Raw genomic sequence first — 23838 nt, 5'->3', positions numbered from 1 at the left:
TTGCTTTGTGTGCGTGAGAGTGTGCATGTGTGGCTACAGTTATCAGTTCAAACCTAAAGAACATTACTCAGTCAAAGTATGCCTGCCTTGATCTTGGAATCATGAAAAGCTGTCAATTACAGTAAACATTTGTTCTCCGATACTGTCGAAAAAATATACAGATTATCAATTTTTCTTTCTCTACAGCTACAGATGAATTGCATAATCTGCTGCGTTTCCATATGTGTTGACAAACAGGCGGGAAAAACAATTCTATACTATCAAGTTACTGTCCGTTTCCCATCAGCCTACCCTCCCCCAGACAGGCCAGCTCGTGATCAGTGCTCGCCAGGCCGTTAATCCCCCATAGCCTGATCTTAGATCACAGGCACATCAGATTACCTGACCCTCTCCATAATGTCCGGTCCAGCCCTCTGACCAGAACACAGGGCCTGGCCCGCCTGCTGACTGGCTGACTGGGACAGGATGAAGAAATGGCTGGCTGCATTCAACACCTGCATGTTGGGTCTGCTTTTATTATCCGACGAGTAAATTCACAAGGATTGCAAGGAGATTGTGGCGGCGATAGGGGATACAGCTGCCTGTTCTAGATAATAGGACTGCGAAGTCTCCTCCCACTCCTCTTCTGGGTTCCTCAGTAGTGGACACGTCTGTCTGCCATGACAACGTCTGTGTGCTGATTATATTATTGGGCTGCCATTCAGTGTATTCTGTCCAAACTCCTTACAGCTCTGTGTTGTTCCCTCAGCCACAATACGAAGACCACGTCATGGATCGACCCTCGCTGTCTGGAGAAACCTCTGAAACCCCTGGAAGAATGCGAGGATGATGGTAAGCCGGGCTTCCGTATGTTTGTACGTGTCTCTCACTGATTTCAGTGTTGTGCTGTTTAGCACCTTTTCTTGCACCTTGTGGATGGTAGCAGTAGGTGGTGCCACATAGCTGTTACAAATAGAAATATTATGAAATCTGTTCCAACACACACAGGCTCGGATATTATTACCACAGTGCTCTGATAACTCGGTCAGTACGGACAGTGATTTTTTTTTTATGGTCGGCATTCCTTAAAAGGAATCAGGTTATACGTCCTGTAGAGGTATGTTCATTACTCGACTGTGTAGATTGTAGTCAAACACATGTCATTGTCACATTCATGACGTTTAGGATCATGCATGTAAGAGAAGGATGCCTGTGTGTGAATCTTCAGGAGACAGCAATTGGTACTAAGCGTGATCTCGGCAAACCTCAGAAATGGCACCACCGTGTGGCCGGTATTTGTCGTATTTACATTTAGAAAGATGTGTTTTATGCATTATTATCTTAGAGCGAGGTCATAGCCGGGTGACATTATTGTTAACCACCCTGGAGAAATTAGGATTAGGTGATGTCAAATGCCATCTTGTCACTGGACCAATGCTCTTAAACCCTAGGCCACGGTTCACTGGTCTGTTTCAGATTTTATGGATTCATTAAATAGTGGATTGCTGACTTCATTATCTCTACATTTCAACTTCTTTGTCTTTCTGTGTAATTTGACACTTTACTCCCTCTCATGATTTCCTTTGTCATTCCATCAACCAATCAACCTCCTTTTCTTGTTCTGTCTGTTTCATCCTGCTCTCCTCTCCCTTGGAGAAGAAGGGGTACATACTGAGGACCCAGACAATGATCTAGGTATGTCCCTTTATTTTCTTTCTCTACCTCTCTATCTCTCTCTCTGTACCTCTCAATCTGTCTTTCTGTGTCTCTCTATTGTCTCTCACTGTCTTTCTTAGTTTCTGTCATTTGCTAGAGGCTGTATATTAATGACTGTTGTGGTGATTCTCATTCAGTCCCTTGTATACTGTTCATCAATCATATTGGATTAGAAAATATTTTTTAAGAAATCTCAACCTAAAATGGCTAAAGAATATGTTTATGTCTCTGTCATCTGTGTTGTTTGTTTCTTACTAGTGCGTGAGTGACAGAAGTGATTTCCGTTTCGTGTTTGTGAACACATTAGGAATGTGTTTGGTTTGACGTATCAGGTTGATCTATGCACTAAGAGTTGCTCCATTGACTGGAAAATAGCCCTGCAGATTCACAGGCCACTTTGTAGACTATTTGGCGAGAGACAGAAACGATCCTGAAAGAGAATGAAATCTCTTGACTCTTTCAGGGCTCTGAGTGTTGGGCCTGAGAGTCCCTATTATTTCTGGCAGGTCAGAAGCATGCCGTCTTGGATTATTGATTGTGAAACATAGCTACGCTCCGAAAGTGTTTGTGGGAGTTAGCAGCGGCCCGAGCAAAGACGCAGCTAATGGCTTTGTGTGAAATCAAATACAGTGAGCAGGAAAATTAGATGCAAACCCTTTAATGGAAGTGTGTCAGCTTAATTGTCTCTGTCAGACAATTGTTTTCACACAGGGATATAGCTGTGTGTGTGTGTGTTTGGGGAGGGCAGGGCAGGAGGTAATGTGGGGAGAAGTGGGTATGATTCATGGGGCCCACTGATCGTAATATCGATGTCATCTATAAGTGAGGGGGCCCACGCATATATCTGTTCAGGGGGCCCAGGATTCCTGGCAACGGCCCGGTGTGCGTGTTCTTAAGCTGGAGGAAGCAGCAGTTGGACTGTACATACCTTAACGTGTTAACATCGGAATTAAAAACTTTGTCATAAACTGAACTAGATGAGTTAGGTTAGGTGTCCAGTGTTACGAAGTATATTACCTATGACTGCTTGTACAGTACTGGCACACTGGTGAACTTTCGGGAGCTGTCCAACTGTGTAAATCGATCAACCGTTTGTTGCCATTGACTAAATGTGTAGAAAACAACCTGGTTCTGCTCTGAAGACAGAGAAATATAGAAATTGACTCACCTGAAGCTGTTGTGAGTAGACTGAGTGTATGAATAGGAAAGCTAGTATGAAGCAGCAGTCAAGCTCGGCAGCCTGTAATTTAGCTCAGAAACTCCCCTGACAGCTGACATTGTGTACAGCCTGTGTCTGTCTTGCTCAGTGAGGTAGAAGGAGTAGTTTGTCTCTATATTAAAATGGCTGCACCAACCCATTGACAGTGGGAAAGAAAATATCACAAAAAAGACTGAGAATTATAATGTTGGGTCCGGTGAACAAATCTTGAGTTCAGTGTTTGTTCACACACCTGAAAGACCCACGCTGCGTGAAGCTTTGAGGTAAGTTCTGAATGGGAGCTCTAATGTAAATAGTCACTGACCACGGGGCTGATTTGAGAATCATCACACGCCACGCCACTCTGTCTCAAGATGCCACAGCAGTGTCTGTAGTGAATGTGCAATAACAGTGATCCAACATTGCTATTCCTGTTCTGTTTCAGAGCTGCCCGCAGGATGGGAAAAGATTGATGATCCTGTCTATGGAGTTTACTACGTAGAGTAAGTTCAACACATTCTGGATACTTTGCGGGTCAATATCTCCCTCTCAATTTCTGCTCACAATAATGAATAAGACTGGATCCATTTGATTATTCTTAGTGCATTCCCATGTATTTTAATGTCAATGACGCCATTTCAGCTGAGCTACGGTTTTCGCTGCGATTTCACTACACTGTGTGTCGTACATTCTGGCCCGCCCAGACCTTTTTCTACGTTCAGTGTGTTCCTAAACACTTCGATAAGTAGATTCAGCTGAAAGCGGACTGCATTTTGTGCGGCCGCACTGCGCCCTGTGTGGACCCGGGCAGTTGCCACACAGCTTGAGGGATTTTTGAGGCTGTGAGCTGGAGGATGTCCACCGTTGAATCTCCCACTCTCATCCGTTTTCTCGTCCTGGTTCTCTCCCTGTCTCTTTCTCTGTCTCACCCTTTTACCTCCAATTGTTTCCCCTCTATGCCTCCCTGCAGTCACATCAACAGGAAGACCCAGTACGAGAATCCCATAGTGGAGGCTAAGCGCAGGAAGCAGCTGGAACAGCAGCAGCAGCCGCAGCCTCCAGAAGGTGAGCGGTACATTCGAGGTTCGTTTCCTGCCCTGGCACGGCACCATTTCTTTCTTTCTTCATGTCCGTCTCGTCACGTCTCGTGTCGTTTCTCTTGCCTTGCAGGGTAGGTGTCGGTTCCATTTAAATGTGGTTAATCCAGGAAAGTAATTTAACTACCAGTTCAGGAATTAGAAAAATATATAACGAAGGGCACGACAGCTCCTAAGAATTGCTGATTAATTCTCCTGGATAAGAAGTGGAACCGACCCAGTCCCTATTGTTCTTTACCGTTCAGTGTGTCTTTGGGTTCTTATTTGTTTGATTAAAGATCATTCAAGCATCATTTTTATATTCCTTTCTTAAGACTTCAGCTACTGTAGCATTTGCTTATTTGTGCAAACGGCTGCTGTTATCATGCTTGCTAAGTGTTTGAACCAAAGTGTGTATGATGAAATGGCATGTAACAAACAGGTAACGCGAAAACACATTATTAATTAAATGTCTCTCTCGTTTTATAATTCACTGTGTTGGAATGACTTTTGCCAGATATTATGAAGACACTTTTTGATCTGGAGGCGTATGGGGTGTGTTATGTATAATTTAGAGCAAGTTAGATTGAGCTAATTCATGCAAGTACCTGTGTTGTATGAGTGTGTATTTGTGTGTGCCTGTGTTTTTGTGTGTGTGTGTGTGTGTGTGTGTGATTTCACAGTTACTCTGTGTGTCTCTCTGTATAGAATGGCTAGAGGAGCACTCGTCAGCTGGCGTTGCCCTGGCCAACTACCCTAGCAACCACCTGGAGACCTACCGCGACCCCCAGGTCCCACCCCCACTGCCCCCTGCCCCGGGAGGGACCAAACGTGAGTCAGACAACACACACAGAACCACTGCTAATACCAGGGTCTTATTAACTACAGTACGCGGCAACAGACAGGTAATGGTCCTTCTGATGAGAGGATTTATGTGCACAAGTCCTTGAAGAAACAATTACCATGTGAAGTCATTAACCTGTCTGTCAGCCCGCATGTTGTTACACTGATGTTCTGTGTAGGTTAATGAAGACACCAAGCTTGGATTACTAGGAAGTGGGAATGAATCATACTGGCACCCACTCACTATTATCAATGATGAAACAATTTTATTTTTTTGGCAATTTCAATACCGTATATGGGTTGATAGGCAGAACAACATGCATGTCACCTCTAGGTAGTTAGAAAAATAATGTGAAATGATAGATTATGTAACAGACACACAGGTAAAGTTATTTTCTCCCGGTGTTCTCCAGGAGGGAAGCCATTCTTCACGCGGAACCCAGCGGAGCTGAAGGGAACTTTTATTAACACCAAACTGAAAAAGAGCCGCCGCGGTTTTGGCTTCACCGTAGTCGGGGGCGACGAGCCAGATGAGTTCCTACAGATCAAGAGCCTGGTGTTGGACGGACCTGCTGCTGTGGACGGGAAGATGGAGACAGGTGCAGTACACCATCTCGGCCCACAGGTGGCACCTTCCCACCAGATTCAGAGAGATTTTGTCTCCATTTATTTGGAGGTTAAGCGATGGTGTATAGATTTTACATATAAAGGCCATGCTTCACAATACACTTAAATAGTACTACTTAATATGGTGCCACTAACTGTGTTTCTATTGTCCCAGCATTTTTGGCACTGTTGCTAACGTAATACCTGGAAAGCTACAACGCCCCTACCACAATCTGCACTGTTCAGCCAATCCTTTAAATGTGAAGGAAAAGAGTGGAAGCCACAGGCTCTCTCCATACATTTTCCTATGAAAACCGGAACATCCACTTGTGGGTATGCAACTCACCCTCTCCGTCTTCCTGTCTCCCCACTCTAGGTGATGTGATAGTCAGTGTGAATGACACCATCGTGCTGGGCTACACCCACGCCCAGGTTGTGAAGATCTTCCAGTCCATTCCCATCGGCTCCATGGTGGACCTGGCTCTCTGCCGCGGCTACCCGCTGCCCTTTGACCCTGATGATCCCAACACCAGCCTGGTGACCTCCGTTGCCATTGTGGACAAGGACCCCATCATCGTCAATGGCCAGGAGAGCTACGACTCTCCGTCCAGCCACGGAAGCCAGCCGGGCCTTCCCGTCAACGGGATGAGGGAGCCGCGCGCCCAGAGCCCGTCTGCCGAGGTGGCATCCAACGGCTCTCACGGCTACTCGTCCAGCGACGTAGTAACCCTGGCGTCGTCCATAGCCGGGCAGCCCGAGCTGATCACGGTGCACATGGAGAAGGGCGACAAGGGATTCGGCTTCACCATTGCCGACAGCCTTACGGGCGGAGGTCAGCGGGTGAAGCAGATCGTGGACTACCCCCGCTGCCGGGGCCTGAAGGAGTCCGACATCCTGATGGAGGTGAACAAGAGGAACGTCCAGAACATGAGCCACAACCAGGTGGTGGACCTGCTCAGTAAGTGTCCCAGAGGGAGCGAGGTCACCATGCTGGTTCAGAGAGGTGCGTAGTCTTGGTTACCGTCGGGGGGGGTGGGGGTCCAAGAGTGTCTGGTCATGCCGCTGTGTCAACCGCTCAGAGTGGAGGGAGAGAGGGAAGAATGGAGGTGTGTCGCAAACGAATCAGCGATTGGATCATCTGTGACCAATCACAGCATCAAAATTGATTATAAGTGTTTGGAATCCGCCTCTTATCGCTTCTGCTCTGGCCAAAACCGTTGTTTCCTGGAATCAGTCTGACGGGCCTGGGCGCATTCGCATTTGGCAAAGGATCATATGCTTTATAAAGCCAGGCATCAGGCTGCCCAGTGAGATGGTTACTAACTCACCACGAATACCTGCCCGGGAGGGATAGCGCTAGTAGGAAGATGAATGAAGGAGGGGTGGACGTGTTGATTAGAGAAAGAGAGATGAAGAGAATGGGTGGTGGTGGTGGGGGGGGGGCAGGTTGGTGTAAGGTCAGGGGCTGTCTCATCCGTCATAAATATGGATGGGCACTGACTCCAGAGACCCGCCAAGTCTCTGTGGGTTCTGGTGGCTCACTTTGTGACATTCTCCGTCTGTCTCTCTCAATCTTTCTTACTGTCTCTCTTCTTCTATTTCTCTTTTTCTTTGTGTGGAGCTCTCTCTTCTTTCTTCCTATTCTCCCACTGTGTTTTCAGAGAGATCTCACTGTATCACTGTCACACTCTCTCTCTCTCTCTCTCTCTCAACCCTGCTCTCTGTCTCTGGCTCCGTGTCTGGTCTGCTTAGATGATAATTGGCTATGTTAATGATAAGAGGGCTCATCCAAACACCTTACACTGATGAAAGGATCATGTTTCCCCAATTACCTTGGGGGGGAGGGAGAGAGCAAGTGGAACAAAGTGGAGAAGAAAGAGAAAGAGAGAAGCAGGGTGAAAGGAGAGGAAGGGGGGGAGAACAGAGAGAGAGAGGTGCAGAGCAGGGAGGACATCCATTGATTCTGATTAGAGGGGTAAGTGAGAGGGAGGCTCAGCTAGTCAAGGCCACCAGCAGCCAGAGAGCTGCTAAAGCAGGCAGTCTGTTTTCACACATCATTAATGTCTATTATTGACCTTCTTCTGTCGCTACAATCGAGACCATCTTCTACAATCACCAGAGATGAAACATAATGGGCTTGATGGAGGACTGAAGTCAAACTCGTCGGCGCATGTGTTCAGTAAAACCTTCCTCAGCACAAAGTTCTTACCGTTTCAGAGGTGTCCGCAAAGGGTTACAGTTAAAGTTTTGCGTGGGCAGAGAAATTGACGTTAATAGCGACCATCATTATCAGTCCAGTAATGCAGTAACCAGGAACTTACTTGGGTTCAGCCCCAACACTTGAGTGGAATTGCTAACTCTGCCTCCTTCCCCAGACCCCCGTTAGCTGAGCAGCATCAGTTATGATCTCTAATGAGCTGACCTTGTGTGCCCGGGCTGAAATTACAGCGCTGTGTTTTGTTAAATGTCAGCATCATTAATGACCGTTACAAGACTGGTACACAGGACGACACAGCCAGTCTTCTGCTGCACAGCCCTCCGCAGGGAGGAAGACAGGGAGGGCCAGGCTACAGGGGCAGACACTGCAGACCTCCCTTACCGTAAAGGCCAGGTGGCCACTACACGACTTACCCAGCTGAGGACCGCAGGGTCATTCGGAGCCTGGTGATTCAGAGCCTGGTGATTCGGGGCCTGGTGATTCGGGGCCTGGTGATTCGGGGCCTGGTGATTCGGAGCCTGGTGATTCAGAGCCTGGTGATTCGGGGCCTGGTGATTCGGGGCCTGGTGATTCGGGGCCTGGTGATTCGGAGCCTGGTGATTCAGAGCCTGGTGATTCGGGGCCTGGTGATTCGGAGCCTGGTGATTCGGAGCCTGGTGACTAGAGGTGTTTCAGACATAGTTTTGACTGACTGGAGGTGTTTCAGACAGTTCTGACTGACAGGAGTTGTTTCAGACATGATTATGCACCACAGCAGTATTTTGTCACGCCTGGGAAGTTCAACCAATGATGTCGTCAATTTAACAAGCCTGCTCTCTGATCTGAAAAATCATAGGGTCATGTTTTGTAGCAATTATTGTGACCATTGTGTTTTGTCGATTGCTTGTTCACACAAGTGGCGGGTACTTGTCTCAACAATGTTCTGTCAGCCACAACGTTGCAGGATAGCCAGGTTGACACATTTTCTCTGGCGTTTGTGAAGAATACATCATGACTCGAATGCTACTTTTTCCACTCTCAAAGGTGGGCTTTTCAAAAAGAGGGCGATACCGGTTTTTACAGATTCTATGCTGGTAGATAGCCTTATTTTAACTTCAAAAATATTTTTGTATTTGTGAAACTGATATTTGTTGCATATGGAAAAGGCTAATAATAAACAGCACAGTTAAATTGATGTTTAAGTATAAAAGGAGTATGAATTGCTTTGGACAAAAGCTAAAAATTGGCATATCATTATTAGGAGGAGGAAGGTTAGGAGACTCAACGATGATAGAGGAGGTTGATTTAGAAAAGAGAGGGTTGATGAAGAGGACAAAAGGGGCAGACTTCCTCTGTAAGTCATCAATCAGTCTTTTCTGAGTGAGAGGGAGGGAGGGGAAGAGAAACTCCAAGGTCACAGGACACACTCAGAAGGTGTGCATCATGACATCATGTCACCAGCTTCCCACCCTGCAGTAAGCAAACTACATGTACATATATCAAGCTTCCAATAGTGAGCTGTCTCGTTTAAGTTTTGACTCCTTATTTCAATACCGAATGTCAGAACGAAAAATGACTGCTGAGATTGGTCTGTCCTGTCAGATAGAGCTGTCAGGGTTATTAGCCAAAGGTCAATTCACTGTCCCCCGTTCACATTGTCAGAGACACTGGTCATGATGATACACCATTTCAACAATGTATTCTTATCACGCGAGGGCGCCTGTAGTTTTCTGCCGCTCGTTTGTGTGGAAGGAAAAAAACACACACAGACATGTCAAGAATTCATTAGCCACTGTACAGAACACAATATTGCCCAGCTGTACAATGTTGTGTTTTCTGCTATGTGCCACAATAGCAGAACAATCAATCTGCATTGAATTGAATAACGCCTAGGTTTTTAGGACATCCTGAAGAATGTGTCCTAGTTTTGAATAGGAAACAGGTATAGTAGTATGAAGATAGGGGGGAGGGGGGACATTTCAGCTCAACATACGGTACATTTGTGGCCTGAAAAAAACAGAACAAAGATTTCCTTTGTATCTGTGATTCCTGATGCTTTTTCAGTGGGAGTTGCACATTAATGGTCGGCACGTCCATCTCCATGCATTGTCAGTCCATTTTCATGGACAGAAAGTTCTGATGTGGTGAACTTTAGATGGGCCGGTGGTTACATCAGCCAATTAGACAAGCTCCATATGCAGAAAATAAAATAAATTATTTCTAAATTGGTTGCCGTTCTCCACAGATCAATCCAGCCAAAGCCTCTTCCCCACTTACCACTCCCCGTTCCAACTCACACCCTTCCACACACAATATAACATGACCGGTCCCCTTCTCACGCCGAGAGGTGAGTTGTTAATGTCTTCCATCTTGCCTTGCCTTTTGTTGCCATGGCGATGCTCCTCGGTAGGAACTGTCCCCTGGGTGACGATAGGATCACAGGATGACTCTGACGGACTGAGCGAGGGTGGGAGGCAGGAGACAGAAGGAGGTAAATAGAAAGAGATGGAGAGGCAGATAGGTAAAGAGTTTGGGTTAGCTAAAAGGATTTTTTTTCATGTGTTCCTGTTGCACTGTGATTTATGGGCAGTTGAAAAGGGGCCATTCATTATCTTAGTGTGGGCACTGCTGAAAACACAACCAAGGCCACACATACACACACAGCCTGAACAGAGGTTAGAAACAGCTAGCTATTCAATCACTGCTGGTGTACCTCTATAGGGGAATACATGTCATGTACACCCACACAAACACCCACTTCCTATTTACATTTCTGCATTGCTAAAACTAATGCTGATATACACAGTTCATGTTATTTTGAAATCCTACATCTGTGTTTTACCTGAACAGAGGGAGAGAGTTTCTGCTCAAGCACGCACACATACACACTTATTTTCACACTCTCTCGCTCTTTCTCTCAAGCACACATACACACACTGTGACAGATGGCCAGATAAAATATTGTATATAACCACCCCACCCACTCACATCTCAGTCCCAAACACACACATGCAGACATACATGTTAACACACAAGCCCAAACCCATCAGCATATTCATATCTCAATATGTCCAAATGCCTGAACTGTCACACGTATGGCTGTATGACAAACACACTCACTATGATCTCACTAGTAGTAACCGGCACTTGGTTTTGTTCTTTTCTCTTTTCAGACTTTTCTCATCGCTTCTTTACTGAGGGAGAAAGTTTCATTACTAGTGTACGTTCCACCTACCTATATTCAGATGAATGCACTAGCTGTAAGTCGCTCAGGATGAGTTTCTGCTAAAGGACTCAATGTCCCATCAGTCAGCTGAGTGGCTCTGACAGTAAGACCAAGTTGTCCCTCTTTCTAGCCAAGTGTTAAGTTGGACTCTGTTGTACGCAGACCTCAGTCCATTACAAGTCATCTCTCTGGCCACTCTCTGTTCTTTCACTCCAGAACAATTTATTTCCTCACTCATTAGTATCACAATGACCAAGCCCTCTTAACCATTCAGGCTGCATGCAAGTATTCATAAGACTAAGCTTGACTAGATCCGTATCGTATCCTTAGTGATCAATGCAGGGTGCCTTTTAATGCCACGACAGGCCAAAGGATTCATTGTTCCGTTTAGGAGTATTGAGCGGAGGCTTGTTATCATTCGGCCATTCGGGCTCAGGCAGGCGGAAGGAAGCAGGAGCGTGAACTCAATGCATGACTCAGACCTGGCGTGTGTGTTGGTTGGGGCTGGGGAGTTAGTGTGTATTGGGTAGATGTGGGGGAAACTTTAATATGTATGTACATACTGTGCAGGCACGGTCAGGCATGCGCATACAGTCAGTTGCTAATGAAAGTCTACAAATCCCCTGCGGTATTCACAATTTGCTGCCATCCAATTAAACATAAACGTGTTTTTTTTTGTCCTACAGTTCTACACAATCTTCTCCGAATTATCTAAGTGAGAAAAAGTTAATAATAGAAAATGTTCCAAATGACTAAGAGTTGCAAAATGATGAGGTATTGATTATATATGTCTTAACACCCCAGAGTTATTACTTGCTGGAAACATTAATGCCAGCCATTACAGCTGTGAATCATTTTGAATAATATTCCATTCATTTTCAGCTAGGGAAAAATATATATCCATTGTTTTGGAAGAATTACCTGGTTGGTTGCGAATCATTGATGGACCAAAATATTCAAACCATGTCTGTAATTTAAGACAGGAAGGAGGTTGGACAATCCAGCACTCAACACCTCTTAGAAAGCAATTCTCATGGGTCTTTAGAATTATTTTGCAATTGTTCCACAGAAAAATACAGATGTATCCCAGTGTAATGTTTTGATAAGACTAGGGCTGTTTATTTATCTTTTTTTACATGGACTTTTCTCCTTTTATTCTGTATTTTAATGCTAACAAACTGCCCAGTCCTTGCTGGAAGAGAAATCTGCATTGAACGTCTGAAAGTGTAAACCCTGGGATTGAGATAAATTGTTCAGTGAAACAATTGTGTTGTTATATCAGAAACACACCAAAATACCTTCCCAAGAACTGGTGAATTTTCCTGAGTGTTCCAATCTCAGTCCTGATGGAGTCAATGTTTGAATATTATTGTCCATCAACTGCTCTTCATCAGCTTTACTGGCCTGTAGCATTGTGACGAAAACTATGGAACTATGATTCCATAGTACAATACATTTTATAAAGCACTTTTTACACACATATCCACAGAACAAGGAATAAGATGCTAAAAGGCCTGGGAAACAAGGGTGCAAAAGGTCAGATCCTTGTGAGAAAATGTAAATGCCAATTGGCTTTTCATATGGAAGTGTTGAGGCTAAGACCAAAATAGCAACAGGAACAGGTGGGATATGGCCAGCAACAGCAGGAGTCATGGGACAGAATTAAGATCAGCAGGTGGACATTTGGACATGGACTACCAAGTGGGCTGTGAGCAGCATCAGCAAGAGAGATTCCAGGCAGAATCAGCAGCACAACCAGGTGGACTTTGGACAGTCATCTGGCCAAGTGAAGGGTGGTCCTCAGGCTCAAGTCCTTCTGATGTTGTTTTTGCCTTTTTTTTCATTTAGATAAACAAGACTTAATAGCATATTATTGTCTGAGATAAAATAAAATAAAAATAAGTAGAGTAAATGGGTAAACGGATGAAAATAGCAATTGTCACATCTCCCCTACTGAGGCAACGTGGCACATTTTTCTATCAGATACTCCGCACCAAGGTCCGAAATTAACACCCGCCAAGTGCGGGTAGATTTTGTTTGGCGAGTAAATCCCAGAAGGCTATCCGCCGCACTCTCGGGTAAATGTTTGCACACAATGTTTCCCTCTTCTTGTAATTAGAGCAGCGGATACTGGCGCTGCTAAGTTGTGATGCCCGCAGAAACACAGAATGTTTTTATGACATACGATTCATATATATATATATATATATATATATTATTATTTATTTGCAGAGCAAAAAAACGTTCTGAGTAACAAGCTAGCGAGTGACGTCAGACAAAAGTAACTGACTGTGTCTGTGTATGCGCACGTTCGTGTTGAACTGTCAGTAAGTGGTTGTCGCATAGATATAAAGAAGGACATCGTCTGGTCTGAGCGACAAACCAAGGAAAGAAGCTAGCTAGCTAACTGCCACAACTCGATAGATACGATGGGTTAGCGTTATGTAGGTCATAGAGATTCGGCAGCAACTTTAAGACTTCCGGTTTCCGTATTTTGCCTTCAATATTAAGGTCTGCGATGTGTATTGTGTAAAGTTTGAGTAAAGGAAAAAGTACCTGGGTTAAAATAGTAATTAAACTAATTACTATTTAAATAATACATTATGTAGAATATTATAAGGTGGAGCACATTGAGAAATGGTTAGAAAGAAATCAGATTTTTGATGCTATTGTTAATTAGCTTTAGGAGAGGGTTTGTGTTATAAAGCTGGGAGGCGATTCATGAACAGTTTTAGGGAATGGTTAATGAAGGGGGAGTACTTAGGTTATTAGGGAATTATGTTATCTAAGTATTGTCAAATAATGTTAAGAAAGTTGACAAGGAAGAGATACTGGTGTACAGGGATGACATTGCTATAATACATAAAAAACGTGTTTATGGCATCACATAGACAAAGAACACTGTGAGAATTGAAGTTTTGGAGATAAAGGTGTTTCAAGAGGCTGGCTACAGTATGATGCTGAGGCTGTGGTGATGAGTTGTTCTGTGTTCTGCCAGTAAGCAGAAACAACTAATTTGTCATCGGTTATGAAAAGTTTGTATACAACATAATACATTATTATCTCAAAGAAATGTACTGAAATTGATGTATACGTGATGAAAAGGCAATTTATTATTTTGTCAGATTTTTTTTTTGCTTGGCTGTTGGATTGTTTTCATCTACCAGTCCCCTTGGCAAGTGAGTCAAAAAGTTAGTTTCGGACACTGTTCACCACAGTTTCCCCACAGCCATCTCACACTGGCACTGAAACATGTCTATCACCAGCACTTCAACAGAATGTGCCATGTTAGTTACCAGGTAAACAACATTATCAGTGAGTTTATGTGCCTTCCAGGGCAGTAGTCTGGTGAGAGTGAATCCAAAATGTTATTTACATTTTATGTTAATGTTATTTAAATGAAATTGCATTCCTGACAGTAAAGATAGTGGGCCTGAGAGGGGCGGATCAGAAGACACTGGGACCCTATCGAACGATATCTCTGGACAGGGTGAATAAACCATAAAACTGCCCAACCCACTTTGCAAAAGCTGCAGACCTACAAAGGGACATCAGCAGATCATCAACTACCCTGAGACATGGCCAAGTATTGAATAAAAGCTGTGCAAAGTTCACATGACAACTTCCCTTTCAAGGAATACATTTTAAGGCAATGAAATGTGAATACTCCGAAGAGTGTGTAGACTTTCACTAGGCACTGAATCTCAGTTGGAGCACATTGTATATGTCCGTGTTTGTACATACGGTCAGTACTGAAGGGCTATTCAGTAGGGGCTACATCCTTCTGAGCGACGTGGACAATCAGTAGGGTTACATGGACTAGGGGTCCATGTAGGTGGAGCCCTCGAGTGGATGTTTAGGCAGATGGACGGCGATGAGTGATGTTGAGCGTGATGTTGAGTAGGATAGATGGGCAATGAGCGATGTTGAGTTGGATGTTGAGTAGGATAGATGGGCAATGAGTGATGTTGAGTTGGACAGATGGGCAATGAGTGATGTTGAGCGGGATGTTGAGCAGGACGTACGGACAATGAGTGATGTTGAGCAGGACGTACGGACAATGAGTGATGTTGAGCAGGACGTACGGACAATGAGTGATGTTGAGCGGGATGTTGAGCAGGACGTACGGACAATGAGTGATGTTGAGCAGGACGTACGGACAATGAGTGATGTTGAGCAGGACGTACGGACAATGAGTGATGTTGAGCAGGACGTACGGACAATGAGTGATGTTGAGCAGGACGTACGGACAATGAGTGATGTTGAGCGGGATGTTGAGCAGGACGTACGGACAATGAGTGATGTTGAGCAGGACGTACGGACAATGAGTGATGTTGAGCAGGACGTACGGACAATGAGTGATGTTGAGCAGGACAGACAGGCAATGAGTGATGTTGAGCAGGACGTACGGACAATGAGTGATGTTGAGCAGGACGTACGGACAATGAGTGATGTTGAGCAGGACGTACGGACAATGAGTGATGTTGAGCGGGATGTTGAGCAGGACGTACGGACAATGAGTGATGTTGAGCAGGACGTACGGACAATGAGTGATGTTGAGCAGGACAGACAGGCAATGAGTGATGTTGAGTTGGACAGATGGGCAATGAGTGATGTTGAGCAGGACAGACAGGCAATGAGTGATGTTGATTTGGACAGATGGGCAATGAGTGATGTTGAGCAGGACGTACGGACAATGAGTGATGTTGAGCAGGACAGACAGGCAATGAGTGACATTGTGAGGGATGTTGAGCTTGACGGGCGGGCGATGAGGATGGAGGGCACAGTCCAGACGGACAGGAAAGTTGCCTTGACATAAGCCTCCAGCTCTAGCTGGATGAACATTGAAGCAACCAGGATGTCTTGCAGCGAGCATATTTTGAATGTAATAATAATGGAGTTGACTATGAAGCGATCATCAATCAAATTATGATTAAAATCCAATGACAATATGAATTATTTCTATGATGTGTATGCTAGAATTCTGGCTTGGCTGCACTGTTTTCTACGATTATAGGGAAGTGTTTTTATGTTTTGTTTTAGGGTGAAAATGACACTGAAGTCTTAAAACTGTATTTATGATGGTGTTTTTTAATACATTTCACTTTGTGAAAGTTTCTCTTGAAACTTTACCGAAAAAACACATCAATTGACAGATGAACTGTTTGTGAAGTCTCCTTTTATTTAATTATCTTGTTACTTTACCGAAAAAAACACATCAATTGACAGATGAACTGTTTGTGAAGTCTCCTTTTATTTAATTCTTTCCCACTTTTGTCATGTCAAAATTATTAATAATAGGCTAATAGTAATTTCTAAATATCAGGTTTCAAACGAGTCTCACAAATATGTTTTTGATTTATTTAGATTTTTTTAATAGAAATTCGAAATCCCACCAAAACATTAACGGCAGTGTCCGTACAAAGAAATAGAAAATAATTATGAACAAAGAAATGTAAATACAATTGCACTGTGCCTTATTTTAATTTAAAAATATGAATACTAAACTCCTGCAAAACAATGACAGCATTGTAAGTTATACGAATGAATAGGGAAAAAAATTAAAACAAGTAAATGTAAAACATACTGTGCTTGGCTTTATTTATTTGATCTTAAAATAAAAATACAAAACCTCACCAAAGCAATAACATTTTAAATAACTAAAGTGTTGAATGTTAACAACATTGGCCAAAAAATATGCTACCAAGACCACTATACGAATTTAAAAGCGAATCGCAGATGTCGATGTTACAAATGCTGCCTTGTGTACACAGTTTGCTAGATGCAATATGCACAGTTAAGGCTGTCTGGTTTCATGCAGAGATCATCCTCAGATGAAAATGTTTGCTCTATTTAAAATATGAAATGTTTTAAAGAGGACATAGTCCACTACTGTTAACAGTTTCTGTAGAATTTGTATAGTTGTTGTTCCTGCTAGTATTCTAATACTACCATTAAAATATATGATGTTTCCTTTACAGCCTTGTCAATTTATGAATTTGAAATAACTGATAGCCTACTGTATGCTGGATGCATATTCTCATAGGCCTACAATTTAAGTTTTGAAGTAGACTACATTTAAATGTAGACTGCGGTAACACTCGGCTCGCCCGTAGTCATTTGAAAAAAACACAGACAATTATATTTTAGGTAGGAAGACAACTACGACCATCAGCGACACATAGCCGTTTGGAACCTTATGAAATTGTCATCTTGATAGTGTGCTTTGTGTGCAGTCTTGGATTGAGACAGAAGCTGAAAACGGAATGGTTATCAAGGTGTCGTAATCAATTGATAATAAATTCTTTTAAATTTTTTATTGTATTTTAACATAAAAAATAAAATATATAAAAACGAATATGTGACAAATCTTAGGACAAAAAATAGGAAATGCTGACTTTTGGAGTGAGCCAATGCTTGCCTTCCTGATGGTATCCTACGCCGGCAATACAATATCACTCATTGCCCGTCCGTCCTGCTAAACATCCCCCTAGCGAGGACGTCCTGGTGACCGTACTGGACGTCCACGTCGCAGTCTGAGGGATGTAGCTGCCTTCATCCCCTCCATCCTGCTAAACATCCCCTCAAGGGCTCCCCCTAGTGAGGACGTCCATGTGACTGTGCTGGACGTCCACGTTGCTCTGATGGATGTAGCTGCCTTTCGGGCTATTGCAAAAACAAGGCCATCCGGATAGCTTCTGTCCTGTTTAGCAGTGTGTGTGTGTCTGTGGGTGAAACTGTCTGCATGTCTGTCAGGGAATGTGTGAATGTCCATGTGTGTGTTCAGGAATCTGTACTTCCCTCCTCCAAAGCATGGCAATGAATCTCCTCTGGTTCCTTGTGGATTCACAGTCTCCACATAATCTGGGCATGTGTTTATATTTAACACACAGCCGCAGCATGTACAGAACTGAGATACGTGTACCTCCATATCAAAGTAGTTTGAAGGCAAACATGCATTAGCACAGTATGAAATGTCAATCTGCTGCTGACATAAGCTGGCTGGCTGCTGAGCCCGGGTCCATTACGCAGTAGTAGTGGGCATTCAATCGGCATTGAGAAATTACCTCCATTATTGTTTTTGATTTATTGTTTTTGATTTCGATGCGTACATCCACCTTAGTGCCAGCCGTGCCGCAAATCTGTGTGCTTTAGTCACCTGTTTATCAGAAAATCTATATGTTTTAGAGGCGTTATAGATGGTCAGAACAACGTTTGGGAATCACTGGCCTAGCTGCCTGTTTTGACCTGTTGTTGAACGCTATATGCATCCTGACGCACATCATCCACCTTGTTATCTGTGCACTAACTACGCCATTTCTCCCACTCCGTGTCATTACCGGCAATTCCTCGAAGCAAAAAAGGAGAGGGGGTGTGAGAGAGGGGGTGGGAAAACGGGAGGGGGAGGCAGAAAGAGAGACGTGTGGAGAAAGTGTGCAAGGATAAATTATGAAGCGCGTAGAGAGGGGCTTTGCTGCAGCAACAGAAAGTTTTAACATTTAATGATTTTTCACCATAGAAGCAAGGTGATTGAAAGAACGAGAAATGGAAAGCAAGAACACAACAAGAACAGGATACGGATGCTCATGTCACGTGCGGAACGTTGCCAGAATGTTCTGTCCATATCTGCAGTGCGCTTCCCCGAACGTTCCGTTCGTGTTTGTCGTGGCTTTCTTCCTGCTCAGTCACAGGGCAGTGACAGCCTGAGGGTGTCGGCCACACATGGACCTTAAATCAGTTTGAGATTAAAGAGCAGGGTGCTCATCATCTAAGGTTTATGGCATGCAGGGAGGGAGCCGGAGCCCAGGTACTGTTGATGAAGATGCCTCAGGGATCAAAAGCCCACCAGGAATTATTAGTAATACCTCCTCCAGCTGCAGTCAGATTCCTTATTTCACCACCACGTTAAGCAGCACTGTGTAGTTTGACAATAACCAAGTGTCAGGCTCCTTCACCAGTCTAACCTGATTAGCCTACAATCTGGAGTGTCCCTTTCTGTTAATATGCAGGTTTATATCCACATACACAAGACATTGTCTGTTTAAGTGATATATATATATAGAAGGGGGTGTGGGAGAATGGTAGAGTTCTAATCAGTGTCTCTGTTGCTTTGCTAGTGCTTGTTGTCATGGATTCAAAAGTGGTTGCATGAAACGGGTGGGTGATTTACTATGTATTACAGTAAGTCAGTAAGTCAATCTCGATTGTCTTTTAAATAACTCCAATTTGAAGATTTTGAGATTTGGCAACGCAGGGTTAGAATTCACAGTGAAACAATGTATGGATATCAATCAAATCCAATGTGTTTTTCAAAGCCTTGTCACAAGGTGCTAATACAGATACCCATCAATATGTTTGCACGTTCAGATGATCAGCGTGTTATTAAATAAAGGTTTGTCACATCCAGAGTCTTTAGGCAAAATCCATATCAGCTGCACAACCAGGTAGACAAGGACAGATATGAGCAGGTAGACAAGAACAGATATGAGCAGGTAGACAAGAACAGGGTTGACCAGGTAGACAAGGACAGGGTTGACCAGGTAGACAAGGACAGGGTTGACCAGGTAGACAAGAACAGGGTTGACCAGGTAGACAAGGACAGGGTTGACCAGGTAGACAAGGACAGGGTTGACCAGGTAGACAAGGACAGGGTTGACCAGGTAGACAAGAACAGGGTTGACCAGGTGGGCTCTGGGCAGTGACAGGGATCATCAGACAGACGCTAGATTTGCTAAACAAAACCAGGTGGACCTTGGACTGGGACAGCTAGGAGTCGTCAGGTTCTCCTGAAGTTTCAAGTCAACACCAGAGATATTAGAGGGAGCGTTCCTTAGATCCAAAAGGATACCTCAGCATAATATAAATTGGACCCTAGTAAGGTGGGGGGGGGGTTAGGTTCCAGACACACTGACCAGGCAGGAAATTCAGATATAATATTTGGTAGAAATAACATGTAGATTATTGTTTTCATTATCCCAATATTTCCTGTATGTCTCATATTTCGGAGAATCCCCAGAGAACTGAATTTCTGGGTGAATATTTCATTAGCTGTTAAATTCATCTCCTGAATGATTGTGTGTGTGTGTGTGTGTGTGTGTGTGTGCGCGTGCATGCGTACGCGTGCGTGTGCACTCGCTCTAGAGCTAAAGAGGTGGGGGGATGGGGTAGCTGTCAGTAAGCGAGCCGAACTGTGCAATGAGGAGGAGAGGTAGGGCACAGGGAAAGAGGGGGTAGACAGAGGGAGAGGGAGGGAGAACGACCTGTTCTGGTTCTCAGTGTGCAACGCATCGAGCGCAGGGAGCTACCGCCAGCTGTGGGTGAACCGCCAGAGACGTTCAGAAGATGCTCTCGGTGAGAGAGATGATACTGGCCTCTCATATCATGCTCCATCTCCAGGGCTCCTTCTTGGCTGGTTACAGTTGAGGTCCAACCCGCAGAGCGATCTGTCTCGTGGCCCCGTCGGGGTCCAAATGATCGGCCGCTCTGTTGCGCTCACTCGGCGGTTTGGTCGCACGGCGCCTTGGTGTTCACTCCCTCTCTCTCTCAGGATTGGTGGACGGGAAAAAATGTTTACAGCTGCATCATCAGTCAGGGGGCCTTGATAACGCAGATGGATCAGTGCCTGCTGTCCTAATAGCAGGCGAGAGAGGGAGAGATAGAGGGAGAGAGAGAGGGTGAGCACAGCAGAGCCGAGTCCAGTGTGAGGAGGCGATCGCTCCGGCAAACCCGCGACAGATCAGCGGCGCTCTAAGGAAAAGTGGAAGTGAGAGGGAGAGCCGGTTTAGCTCAGCCCTGCAGCGGCACCCGTCGTCCAGCCCTCCCTTCGCCCTTGGAAGCGGTCGTTACGGTTGGCGGGGGGGGAACGCCAGTCATTGATGCTTTCTCTGTCTCTCTGCCGCTGCTTTGCAGGAGTGGTGCCGGCCAAGAGGAGCCCTAAGCTGGTGGTGAGTACAACAGAACTGCCCTCCCTTTCATCCCCTCCTGTCATCATGCCCCGCTTTCTACCGGATGGATGTGGCGGGGGGGTCAAATATTCTAATCTACTATTCAGCTCTGCATCCAGCCTTCCATGTACCGTCTATGTATCCCCTCTGTGTTTGACTGACTCCCTACATCATTCACTTGGACCCCCTCTCCTCCCTTTCTCGCTGTGCCCCCCACCCCCCACCCCATGCTGTCAAACTGTGAGTGATTACGAGTGGCCCCGGGCTTCCTGACTGAGCGGTCCTAATGGTGACCAGCTGGTCAGGTCACGGATGAGGGGGAAGGAGGGACGAGGACATAGAGAAAGGGATGACAAGGATGTACAAAAGAGGCGAGAGGCTGTAGTTGAATCGGCTAACACCAGGAAAGGGGAAATACAAATCGTTATTGATAGAGGTGGATACTGAAAAGGACGAAGGAGACCAAAAGATAAGCTGAAGCCATTCTTTGGGAATAAGTCAGAAGGTTGAACCCAGAGCAGGAGAGGAAGGAGAGGAGCAGAGACAGACTGGCTATCTACCTCAGCTGGAGCAGTGGGATGGTCTCTCCAGGGACAGTCACTTTATTTAGAGGTTTAAAGAGCAGACGCCTCCCTGTCTTTACAACTCATCTTAAGGTGATGAGAAATCAATACTTGCTCGGTTGAGACACCCAGTTGTAATTGGAACTCAGCCCATAGCATCCCCTGGTGTCTCGTCTAGGGCAAAGATCTTGTAAAAAAACAACTACTGGTTAAAGTCAGGATTTGGGGAGGTGGAAAATCTGTACTCATACTCATGTCTGTAGAAGTTATTTCAAAATCATCTATGTGACGCAGAGGCTAGTCGAGTCCACTCTCTCCAATAGCGACTCATTGAGGTGGCAAATGTGTATCCTACCTTGGAAAAGTAAAAATTCCACCAAACCCCTTTTCAAAGCTATTGTTAAGTCAAAACAGGAAACGATATGCAGCTTACAATTTCATGCAAAAAATTTATTTTGTCATCACTATTATACTACAAAGTAAAAACAATAACCTAGTTTGAAGAAGATTGATGATCTGCGTAAATGCAGGCTATTGTTTGGGTGCTTAAATGCATGATAAAAAAAATAGAAATTTGACTGTGTGTAACACGCCACACTAGTTGTAACACTCAACACCATTGTCAGTCGTTGATTACATTTGGTTGTGTTAATCATGGACCAGTGCCAACTCCCAACTTCTACTCAGAGCCATTCACATGTATCAAAGACATAGAAATGACATAGTAATCCCATTACACTAATTTAAATGTGAGTGGGACCCTTGCATGTCCGTGGAGATCAATGAGCATAATGTTTAGTCTTTGCTAAAATGATTGGACTGCTGAACAATGATTGAACAAAGGAGAATTACTCATGACTTCCAACCAGTCATTTAGTCTGTGACATTTTTCACTGATCAATGTGCATTTGATCAAGTGATTGCTCAAAGGTGGCAATATATATTTCTATACTACAGGTATAAAATGCATCAATTCAGGGTTCCTGTTAACTGGAAGAAAGGATACTTCAAATTAGAGATTAGTGAGAAATGGCATTGGTTATAACTGGGCCGTAGCCTACTGAGGTTATGTATAATATAAAGCAACCAGAACTAAATCCAAGAGATTTAAAAAATATATTTGAATTCATAACTTAATTCATAACTTAATAACATTGACGAAATATCACAATGTCTCCTACTTTATTTTGAGGAAATAGTACAGTACTAAATTGTGGGCCACCTGTTGCCAACACCTTCTCTAAGAGCTCTTCTGTTCAGAGGACACTGCCATATGCAGGAGCAACCCAACTGTATCTGCATATTTGCCACTTCCCCTTCATCGAATCAAAGGGTTTTTTCTTTTCAGTTCTACTAACAAGCTTACTTTGAAATGAGAACATGTTTCCTCTACATCTGATTAACCGTAGCAAAAGGTATTCAACTATGAAATGTCTTAATTGTGCCAATACAACTTGATGATAGTTTCCTTGACTTGACCTCGACGTGTATGTCCCATGGGTTTCACAGTCTATTTGGATGTGATTAGCTCACTAAAAATGTACCCCAGTCTTAGGTTTCATTAAACAGTATTCACTGATTTATACTGGACTGCATACATGAATCTGAAATCAAAGACAGTATCTTAATATTGAATGGGCGGACATAAACGTAGCGTGTAGAATACACTCGGTGGGTTTTCTCTGTGTGGGCGTCATGAAAACCGTCTCTTCACCACACCAACTCAATTCGCTCGTTTCTATGACGATAACCTTGGAATATTCTTCCCTTCATCTCCTCTCTCTCTTCTACTACCTTCACTTCATACTCATCTTTCTATTTCCTCTCTGTACTACCTTCCCTTTATACTCATCTCTCTTCTGGTTTTTCTTCTTTCAGTCTTACTGGTCTCTTTTTCTCCCCCTCTTTCCCCTCCCCCCCACCACGGCTTCTCCTCCACCATGTCTTATTATGTCGCCCCCCCGCCCCCTTTCTGTCCATTCAGCAGCAGCTGGAGAGGAAGGACAGTCAGAGCAGCTCCCAGCACAGTGTGAGCAGCCATCGCAGTGCCCACACCGACTCCCCCAGTCACCCCACTTCCAACATGCCCAGCGAGGCAGTGGCCCCCCTTCCAGCCGCTCCGACCCAGCCGCTGCCCTGTTTGCCTCCGCTGCCCACCCAGGACCCTGGAGATGGCACCATGACTCTCCAGAAGAAGCCGGACCCCTTCAAAATCTGGGCCCAATCCAGGAGCATGTATGAGAGCAGACGTGAGTCGACTCGAGATGAAATAGTTCAACGCGGCATATTGGAACAACTGATGAAAGGGAGAAAGTTTTGTAATTGCCCAGTTCGGAATTGACTCGAGAAGTGTATGAGTTTGTTCAAGTGTGTGGGTGTTGCACTGAATCCCGGAGGCGAAGCATTGTTAAGTACTTTGTAGGAACATCACAGCGAATCTATGAGGGTATGAGTCAAACCTGACTGTGACAAAAGGTGTTTCGGAGAGTA

The 23838-nt window shown here is 44.5% G+C and overlaps 1 protein-coding gene across 15 annotated transcripts in view; it reads left to right on the top strand.

The window, feature by feature from the left end:
* The window catches only part of LOC105028999 (membrane-associated guanylate kinase, WW and PDZ domain-containing protein 1), a 122295-nt gene that overhangs the window by 82558 nt on the left and 15899 nt on the right, over positions 1-23838 (top strand). For 4 of the 15 annotated variants that reach the window (XM_013132408.3, XM_020051756.2, XM_020051753.2 and 1 more), the window contains exons 6-14: positions 749-831; positions 1636-1674; positions 3339-3396; positions 3864-3976; positions 4678-4800; positions 5226-5411; positions 5795-6421; positions 20751-20785; positions 23333-23597. In XM_013132408.3, the coding sequence (XP_012987862.2) occupies positions 749-831; positions 1636-1674; positions 3339-3396; positions 3864-3976; positions 4678-4800; positions 5226-5411; positions 5795-6421; positions 20751-20785; positions 23333-23597 (1529 nt within the window). The remainder of the gene's footprint in view (positions 1-748; positions 832-1635; positions 1675-3338; positions 3397-3863; positions 3977-4677; positions 4801-5225; positions 5412-5794; positions 6422-20750; positions 20786-23332; positions 23598-23838) is intronic. The other 11 variants (XM_013132405.3, XM_029124344.2, XM_013132410.3 and 8 more) reach the window with 8 other exon arrangements.

The sequence above is a fragment of the Esox lucius genome, chromosome 12 (assembly GCF_011004845.1).
Source record: "Esox lucius isolate fEsoLuc1 chromosome 12, fEsoLuc1.pri, whole genome shotgun sequence".
NCBI classification, from domain to species: Eukaryota; Metazoa; Chordata; class Actinopteri; order Esociformes; family Esocidae; genus Esox; species Esox lucius.
The sequence above is the reverse complement of the archived record's forward strand: the minus strand, read 5'-3'. Positions and strand labels throughout refer to the sequence as shown.